The 10,000-nt window shown below is 39.7% G+C and overlaps 2 protein-coding genes across 2 annotated transcripts in view; one reads left to right on the top strand and one right to left on the bottom strand.

Moving 5' to 3' along the window:
* LOC138045871 (vacuolar protein sorting-associated protein 28 homolog) overlaps nucleotides 1-3,670 on the top strand; it is a 14,021-nt gene extending 10,351 nt beyond the window's left edge. The window contains exons 7-10 of the mRNA XM_068892502.1: nucleotides 238-339; nucleotides 1,159-1,212; nucleotides 1,446-1,537; nucleotides 1,972-3,670. Coding sequence (XP_068748603.1) covers nucleotides 238-339; nucleotides 1,159-1,212; nucleotides 1,446-1,537; nucleotides 1,972-2,092 — 369 coding nt within the window. The 3' untranslated portion in view covers nucleotides 2,093-3,670. The remainder of the gene's footprint in view (nucleotides 1-237; nucleotides 340-1,158; nucleotides 1,213-1,445; nucleotides 1,538-1,971) is intronic.
* LOC138046438 (meiotic recombination protein SPO11-like) overlaps nucleotides 3,030-10,000 on the bottom strand; it is a 36,754-nt gene continuing 29,783 nt past the window's right edge. The window contains exons 12-14 of the mRNA XM_068893075.1: nucleotides 9,047-9,123; nucleotides 5,836-5,947; nucleotides 3,030-4,093 (exon numbers count right to left, since the gene is read on the bottom strand). Of these exons, the coding sequence (XP_068749176.1) occupies nucleotides 3,974-4,093; nucleotides 5,836-5,947; nucleotides 9,047-9,123 (309 nt within the window). The 3' untranslated portion in view covers nucleotides 3,030-3,973. The remainder of the gene's footprint in view (nucleotides 4,094-5,835; nucleotides 5,948-9,046; nucleotides 9,124-10,000) is intronic.

The raw sequence follows: 10,000 nt of genomic DNA, 5'->3' as shown, positions 1-10,000 counted from the left end.
AGATTCTACAGCAATATCATCTCTATAATGGCATTCAGCATACAGTATGTGATACAAGGTCTAACACTGTGCAATATAAGAGGTGTGAGACCTGTGAGGTTTCTTGAACATTAAAATAAACTCCATGTTAATTTTGGAGTGTCACCAATTTTACTGCACCTTCAGTCTTGTCATTTTAGGTAGAAAGAAACTGATGTTGCATGTACAGTAACTATGTTTTTTGTTGTGTTCTGCCAGCTTGATTGTCCTGCAGCATTAGAAAGAATAAAAGAGGGCCGACCAATCACCATTAAAGATGACAAAGGGAACACTAGTAAAGCAATAGCAGACACAGTATCAGTAAGTGAATTTTGTAAAAATAGCAGTTTTTTTTCTGCCAAAGGAGTTAAAAGAATATTCAGTCACTATTATTGTGTTCAGTCATTATTAAACTCAAATGTAAGTACTGTTATGTTGGTGTAATAAGACAGTGTGGGAGAAGCAGTAACTTTTTGATGTTGATTCCAGTACTGTGAGTTGTGTTATAAAGCATGGGAATTAACATTAGTAAGACAGTACTTTAAGTAATGGTATGTATTACAATGTAACATATTCATGGTGGATTAAAAACTGATAATTCCTAAACTCAAAGTAGCTACGTACTGTAGCTGAATCCTTTTGGAATGAAGCAAATGTACATTTGAAGTGTGGGTTATCGACGAAAGGGAAAAGTGATCCTCTCAATTAACTGGACAATTGTCTCTTTATAGACACCTGAAAACTTGTGGTGGCTGCTGCGGGATTCGAATCCCATGACCATTGCGATGCGGGTGCAATGCTCTACCAACTGAGCTATGAAGCCACTCAGCTGGGAGGAGGTCAGTTTGTTGGGCTCATTTGTTCCAATGAAGACCTAGAGTCCAACAAATTGACTTGTCCCCAACTGTGTGGTTTGATAGCTCAGTTGGTAGAGCAATTTGCATCGGTGTCACAGAAGCCAGGGGTTCTAATCCTGTAGAAGCAACCTGAATGTTCCAGGTGTCTGTAACAGACAGTTTCTTAAATTGTCTAGATACACTGTAAGTGCAAGGATCACTTCTCCCTTAAATCCTTTGTATGATTCAAATCCTGTTACAATATGGTTATTTACACTGAATTATTATGAATCTTTCAATTTAGCTTTTCATAACAATTATGGACAAACTGCGACTGCAAATCAGAGCAATGGATGAGGTAACTAAGGATTATTTTTGCAAGCGTCTATGTGTACACTTACAGCACATTGATGTAGAATCTCAAACAAACATTTGTACTCTTTTTCATCATCATGTTTCATCATCTGTTGTTGTTGTTTTTTTGTTTTGTCTTTTTGCCTGAAAGCGTTGTGAAAGGACCAACTTGCTCTTTGGTGGCATCCTAAATAAATTGAGATTTATTTCCAATAATATTACTGGTGCCTTTTTTAGATACATCCAGATTTAAGAGACCTGATGGATACAATGAATAGCCTCAGTAACCTCCCCGAAGATTTTGAGGGAAAACTTAAAGTCAACCATTGGTAAGAACCAGTTCATTTATTTTAATAAAATATGAAAACAAGAAGTACGTTCTTTGGTGATAATGTCTGGGTAGTGTCATACACCTTATTCCAAAATGGCCGCCATTTTAGTATTCTTTTGTTTCCATGCAAATTTGCCCTTGTGGCCATTTTTTGGAATAAGTTGTATGTCATTGTGTTCATTATTCCATGTGTGCTCGACTCAGCGCCAAAATCAAATAAAAAATTGGAGACAGTTTCCTTCGTGTTTTTCGGTGGATACCCATCAGCGTAGCAGCAGCAGCAACAGCAACTTAACATGGTAGTAATGTTGCTTTATGAGAGGGGAAAGTTAGTACCCGGAGAAAAACCAATCGGAGTAGAACAGAAAACCAAGAAACTCACAAGTCGTGTCAACAAAAACAGATTCCAACTCTGTTTTCTCTGAATTTTAGGTACGAGACACTGAGCAGTATGAAAGCCAGCGATGAACTGACGGATGAACAAGTGCGACAAATGCTGTTTGACTTGGAGCAAGCCTACAACGCGTTCAATAGATCACTGCAGCATACATAGTTTAACGAGAAACGGCAACTTTATTGGCTTGTTTATTACTACTGATTTTATTGCTAACACGCTGTCACTTGGAAAATGATTCAGTTATGTCAATAATTAATTTCTAGGGGAAAGCTCCAGGATATACTGGATCATCTGTCTGACTTTGTGGTTTCTGGTGGGCTATGTGCTCACCTCGAACCAGTAAAAGTATTGCGAAAAGTAAATCAGATAAAGAAATTTGACTTCTTCTTTATAGCGAACGCTAAAAGTCACGCAGGCACTGGTTTGATTTTAGCTTATTTGTTGGTAGTTATAGCTTTGTTTCATATAGGAAAAGGAAAGGAAAGGAACTTATTCAAGTGTCTAGTGGGTCTAGCGCTGGAGCCCCAATTGGGGACACTGTAAACTGAAATTAACGCAAATCAAGTCAAACGTTGGTTTTTGAGGAGAGGGGTAAACCGGACAACCCGGAGAAAAACCTCTCGGTACAGAGTAGAGAACCAACAAACTCAACACGTTGCCATGACGTTACCACCAATAGCGTAGCACCTACTCTACTATAAAAACTACACACAACCTATAATTTCTCGATTCCCTCTGACGAAGGGATAACGCTTGAAACGTCAGCTTTTAGAATCCCTGTACGGTGTGAACTCCGTTGATAAAACCAAATTTTTGTGTACTACTTCCCCACCGACGCAGCACCACAGTTTCCTTAGAAACTACCCCCCTTTTTCAACACAAATATGACGCCGAGTCTGGGAATCGAACCCGGGATACATTGGTGGGAGGCGAGTGTTCTCACCACTGCGCCTTCTCGAAAGGAAGAGAGAATTTAGAATAAGTGAATTTTCTTGCTTTTATGAGCAACAGCAATCTACTGTACCTGCCGTCTCACGTAAAGACGATGCTCAGTTTCTCCAAAAAATCGTAATACGGAGAGGACTTTGTAGATGAGTTATGTAAAGAAGTCGCTGAATACCAAATGTAAAATTTTGCACTTAAGAATTGTGTATTTACAGTTCATAACTTTTATTTCACTGAGCGATACTGACGCGAAAAGGTGTGGCTCCGCCTTTCGTAATGAACTTTAAGCGTCAACTGTGTTTAGCGCTGGGGTATTAATTGGGGGGACAGTCGACACTGACAAATATCAAATCAATCTTATCAACTCATCTAAGGGCGCGTTCGATTGACGCTATTTCGGAATAAGAATACGTGGAGTGATGATTAAAACGGAAAGTTTGGTGCGTTTCGAAGCAGCAAGGATGATAAAAATATGCTTAAAATAGTATTTTAGCAGATGTTTGACAGTTTTAAAATCTCTTCGTAAAAACGAAGGATTTCTAACTTATATTCCATGTATTCTTATTCCGGAATAGGGTCAATCGAACGCACCCTAAAATCGTTAATTGGTTTTTCGAGAAGAGAGGGAAACCGGAGTACCCAGAGAAAAACCTCTATATGTAGCCATAATTTGTACTCGTATGATCTCTGGCAACTTGATTCAAGATTTAGAATTATCTAGTTGTAAGTACACATGACTTTCTTTTATGAAGCATCGATCTTCAATAAACGCTAGAAAAAGTCTCGTCACTTGACTGTGGACTGGAATTAAGAGAGTGTAATGCTTAGACGTTAAGAGTTCCTCTAAAGCGTACGAGCACATCAGTGTAAAAATTCTCTAGACTGTTGAGCTGAGAGCTTTTTCCCAATTGAAAAATTCGCTTTTTCGTTACCGCAGACGGATGCACTAATACTTCTAAGGGATGTAAAAGTCTGTTGCGTGTTAGCGAATCGACCTCACATGTGTATACGAAACGACCGATTACCACATATGTGAGGACCAAACGATTCTATCAACACTAAAGGAATTCCCTGCAACTGCATTTGTGAATGTCAGATCCATTTACCGTATTTAACCTTCACAGGAAGGTAAGTACTCGAAAGAAAATCCAAGGAAATAGCAGAAAGAGCTTGAATCTCTGCCTTGTAGCCCAAGACCAACATGGTCTCGATCTGAAATAAAGAATTACGTAACCAATTAGTGTAATACCAATACAGTGGATAGCGTTGAACGCGCGCACTGATTGGCTACTAAAACTCCGGATATCCTTTGTTATTAAATTTTCAATTTCGGATAATACATTTCTCGTGCTCTGGCTGGTTCACTCAATCTCAGTTATCAGCTCATATAAAAAAAAAAGTAAAGTGGTGCATTTAGATAGCGCCTTTATCACAAACGTCTCAAAGGCGCTTTACAATGATCAATTTACCCCCAGCGGACTGGAAGCGTATACAAACATTCCATTTCTGAGTTGCTGCTTGTCTCGGTTTCGAAGCATATACCTTAGGGAAGTTTAGTTTCTTGGAAGCATATACCTTAGGGCGCGTTCGATTGACGCTATTCCGGAATAAGAATACGTGGAGTGATGATTAAAACGGTATGTTTGGCGCGTTTCGAAGCAGCAAGGATGATAGAAATGTTTAAAATAGCGTTTTAGCAGATGTTTGACAATTTTAATATGAATCTCCGTAAAAACGAAGGATTTCTAACTTATATTCCATGTATTCCTATTCCGGAATACGGCCAATCGAACGCACCCTTAGTTTGACCTTATATGGTAAATGATTGCGCTAAGTGTTGCTGAGCTAAACGTTTTCTCGCCGGAAAGCGAATTTTTTTTAAATAAAACAAAATAAAAGCGTTTTTGTGGAAAGTTTGGATCAATTCCGACGTTTAGAAGTACGTGAAAAGGTAAGAAATGTTTTTGTGATGAGCCTGCGTCCGTCTGACCTCAAGGTCTTGCACAACATTGCATCAGTTCTCATCAAGTTCTTTCGATTTCGCTCGGAATTGCGCGTATTTCGTACTTTCTAAACTTTTGGAGTTTAAGGAATTTAATAAAACAGTTATTCCATTCGCGCTTGTCGGATATGAAACTGGTTATAACCTCCGAGCAATTCGCGCGAAATTCGCGCCCGAAAATGTTGTGATCTTTGCAGGAATAAATGAGTTAAAATCATCTTTTTGTGCTATATTATCTCACTGTTTTTGTATATACGATAACACAAACTTTGGCCTTGATAATTATCGCTAACATGCGAAAATCGAATTCAATAATTGTTTTATTATGCATATTCCTGAGCTGAGCTCCGCCATGACAAAACTGATCAAACTGCCGGTTAGTGTGTTAGGTGACGTCACTTCTGCATGCATAAAACTATTGTCTGTAGGTATGACGTCAATTCTACATATATAAAATCTATTGTTTGTAGGTATGACGTAAGAGAAACAGAGCAAGCAAGAATTAGCTGCGTGCTTATAGCCAATCAAAATCGAGCTGGTGACACCAATGTATAATAATAGTTGTTAACTATCCTTATAATCAGTATTCCGTGCTGGATGACCAGAGCAAATGCCGTCAGAGTTTTCTTCAAGTCCTATCAACTGGTTGGCCCCTTTTCAAATGCAGGTACTCCTTTTCAACCTGATGCTAACACAAGTGGATATGCGCTGAGGCTATTACGGTTTGTAGGTCGTACGAGTCCAGTTGTGGCTATAAATTCGATCTATCGCTTGGTCGCTTGGTAATAACAGCCATTGAAGGTAAAGTTGTGCCTATCAGATCGTTTCGGTAGTATATTAACTAGTAGTAGCTGGTCCTGAATTCTCAAGTTCTTAAAAGCGCAAAGGTTCTTTCTAATCTCCGATGACTGCATCCCCTTAATTAAACGAAATAATATATGTTTTCAATTACCTCTTTAACCCAGGCCTCCTGTGATTTTATGTAAGGCCTCTGCAAGAGCTCGCGTGCCTTGCTCCTATCTCGATCCGTCAAAGGTATCCGTTTATCTTCGGGAATAGAGAGCCTAGAAATTACAAAGTGTGAGCATTTCAGCTCCAGCTTACTTCAGCTTTTCTTTCAAAAGACGTCGTCCATACCACGCCCACTCGTTTTGAGAAAGGGTATGGTAGGACCATCGAATTCAGCTGGAAATACGAGAACGAGTTTTCAATTAACTTCGCTTGCTTCAGTCAATCTCTTCATTGCCTCGCTCGAATGAAGTTCATAAATGCCACCTGGACAAACAGCTACTCGCGCGTTCTTCAAAATAGTCTTTCGGATTTATCCTGAAAGAAGGAGCATCAAATTTTAAAAGTTTCTTCTTGATAATAGGCCTGCTAGAAAAAGAAGCCCAGTTTCAAACTGACTCCTTAAACTGAGTACTTTGTTCAAATTAATGTTGAAGCTGATTAACACCAATCCGCGATTAAATACAAACCCAGGCTTAACTTTGTAATTTTATGCTGAAGGAAAGCAAAGGTCTAATCAATTTTGGAGGCTAAAAATCTGGTGGTCCTGCGAACAAATTTAGCCTGTGTGCCACATGATCCGATTACCCGCAATTCAATTTGCGACACTTTTTGCCAGCATGAAAACGAGGCTTGTATATTAAAATGTTGTAAAATATCCTAATAATGGGTTAATATTTGTTTAAGAACATTAGAAAGAATCATTTGGGTACTTTATTTATTTCACAAAGATTGAATAGTAATTATGATGTAATCACCTGACAATCACATCCCGAGATTTTTGTTTTCTCGCACGTACTGAATACATAACAAGGATGTCATCACAGAATGGAGTAAACTAAGAGTTCTAGACAGGCTTTGGCCGCTTCAGGAAGGGTCATCCAGACAGGTTTCCACATGCCATCCCAGTCACACCAACCCCATCCCTAGGCCTCGGGTGAAGGAACCATCTGAACGGCCCGCAGGCTTGTGTACCAGATGCTACTTTGGTATACTGCTCTTAAAGCGTGCTATTACAGCACGCTTTAAGAGCTGTAATAGGGAGTCCTTGTCCCTGTCGTTACACATTCATTACGACAGAAACACGGCATGAATTAAATAAGAACAGTAGAATAAGTCGAAAGCCTGAATTTCACTCCTTACAAGATGTTGCGAACTCAATTTACCTGTGTCGGAGGGATGTTCTCTAGGGTCCTGTTCCTTTTTGGTGAAAATATCTTTGCGGGCTTCATTTGCATTGATCACATTGCTGGCCTTGTCGTAGAGAACTACAGTAAATCGCTCCAGAAGTTTGAAGATGGAATCATCCTTGTCCAGGTGGTAATAAGGGTGATCTTGCAGGAACTTAAATGCCTCTGTCACGTCAGGGAATGACTTCCATGCGTCCCAGGCGAACTTGTTACCCTTGCCAAAGAAACAGGAGGTCGTGACGCATCCAGTGAATGAATTTAACATAGGGAGTGCCCGAGACGTTTCAGGGCCAAGAAATGTACAGGTGGCATTCACACTGATGTCTTGGACATATTTCCTCATGCTCAAACCAATCCAGATGGCTGCAGACGGATACAGAGCGAACAAGTCATGAAAAATCCCTATCATTATGAGAAGAACATCCGTATCCACTGTGCAGACAAAAACCTGATTGCATCCTTTGTTTAGCGCGTGTTGAACATGTACAGCAATTCTTTTGTCAGCTTCCTGATGGTCACATCTCTGTATATCGGTAGAGCCTCTGCTTGAGACTACAGATTCGCCTGAGGCGATGTTTACTTCCTTGTTCTCGGGAAACTGGAAGTTTGAAACTCTGCTTGTCAGGAGGGCAAATAGTTCTTTCTTGTTGGTATTGTCTTGAAGAAATGCTTTCCAGTTTTGAGGATTCTTGGTGTCACCTGTTACCTTTGGTTGCTCGAGATTCTGCTAACAATTCAGCAGTAACTTACAATGCAAAGATTTTTAGATGTCTCCAGGTTTTTGTACTCTGGGGGTTGGCAGGTATGGGAATCTGAATTCAATTAAATAGCTATCTGCCCAAAGTAATTAAGAAACCAAGCATTATGTTCAATTTAAATATAATTGCATCGTCAGGTAATCAAGTGTTCTGTTTGTCTTACCTCGTGTTGCCTGAACGAATCGAAGTTAGGCCATGATTAAAGGTTGTTTACAGATCACACTTTCGACATAAACCCAAAACTGATCCTCAACTGAGTTTCCCGTTTTTGGCGCATTTTTGCATATTTTCCCGCGCTTGGTACCGGTTGTATATTACCCTTTACATACGTGGAAGCGATGGTATAGTTTTGTATTTCCTCAGTTTCTCGTTCAGTTTATGAAAAACCAAAGTAAAACTATATTAAAAAAAAAAAACGATTTCAAACGCAACTGCATGCTCTGAAGTCAGATCATTCAACATGAGCGAAACAGAAAGAAACATGCTATTTTTACTTGACATAAACACGGTAAGGCCATCTAAGTGAACCACACAACCTAATTTACAAGCTGTTGACGTATTTGGTTTAATTCGGTGATCAAAAGCATAAAAGCTATCGATTGATTTATCAGCCTCGTTTTCATGCTAATGAATCTTATCGAGAATTGAAATGACGTGTCTTTCTCCCCGGATCATCGAATCACGTGGCACCCAGGCTAAATTTGTTTCTTATACCAACAAGATTCTTTGTGCCAAATTTCATGCTTTCCTCCACTCTGTAACGATCGAGCCTCAAAATCACCCAAAGCCACCTCACTACACGGAACATACGCATTTCAAGCTAGCCATGCCAAGAAAATCTCTATCTTATTTATCAGTTTAAAAATACTCAGCCGACTACTACCTTTTAACTAAGTCCAGAATTCAGTTCTATAACCATATCAGTTAATTAATGCGTCTAACGGCAAAACCAAAGCCATGGTAATTATAATAACCAATCAACGAGTGCAAATAGCGCGATGCACCAATCAAAATTCAAAGCATTTCAATGTAGCTTTCTCCAAACGCGGGGAAACGCGCGTGCTCGCGTTCCTCGGCGAGGAAAATAATAACTAAATTCCTTTCGCGAACACTAAATAGAAACCGACTCAAAGTACTTGACAACAATCTGTATCAGATCATGACTGGGAAAATCATGATGATGAAAATGACGGTGACATGTTAATACCTTTTGATGTCACTGGGAAGCACACCAAGCCACTTGATAATAGGAACTGTCAAGTTGTGGGCATCAAATGATAGGGCCTGGTTGCAAACAAATAAAAATAAAAACCATCATTTTGAAATGGCTTACCTCAATAGGCTAAAACAGAAGACGCATGTAGTGTTATGGCAATTCGCCTTCCACCTGAGTGGAATTGGATGAATATGGGAGTCCAAGAGGTCATTTGTTGATTTTCCAGATCTCCGGGCTTGAAAGGATTGTCTTTCTTTAGGTAATCTATTAAGTTGCTTGTGTGGAAATAACTGAACGAATTCCTGTGCTAGTTATGTCTGAAGGATTTCTCTAGTTATCTTTATGCTTTAAGATCTAACACTTTCAGCACGTGGATCTTGTCGATAATAACTCGGGGATTATCGGAAAAGAACAAGTAATCTAACAGGCATGGAGCCTCGGCTATGACCTTCCGATTACTAAGCGAAAGGTTGGACTCCAACGAAAACTGAATGTCTTTATTTAATTACATGGGAGAAAATTTCAGCTTGCTTTTCATTTCATTCATAGAGTCCTTTCACGGGAACACATGAGCCCAATAAATTGAGCTGCCCCCAACAGAGTGGCCTCATAGCTCGGTTGCAATTGGTAGAGCATTGCACCGGCATCGCAGAAGTCACGGGTTCGAACCCTTTGAGGCCGCCTGAGTTTTTCAGGTGTCTATAGAGCGTTTTCACATGACGTCACGGCAGCCATGTTGGTGTTTCAAAACAAAGAAACGGCGGCCATGTTGGTGTTCCAAATTAATCCTCTGGGAATTAGACTCTATTTTTATGCAAATAGCTTCTTTTGTTTCATCAAATTAGCATTTATTTAAGTCACGTGAGTCAAAACGCTCTATAAGAGACATAGGCGATTTGCATGATGGCGTCACAGAGTTCTAAAGTGGGGACGTCATAAAAAGAT

This window comes from Montipora capricornis, chromosome 4 (assembly GCF_036669925.1).
Source record: "Montipora capricornis isolate CH-2021 chromosome 4, ASM3666992v2, whole genome shotgun sequence".
Classification (NCBI taxonomy): Eukaryota; Metazoa; Cnidaria; class Anthozoa; order Scleractinia; family Acroporidae; genus Montipora; species Montipora capricornis.
Note: the sequence above shows the minus strand (reverse complement) of the source record. Positions and strands in the feature narration are given on the sequence as shown.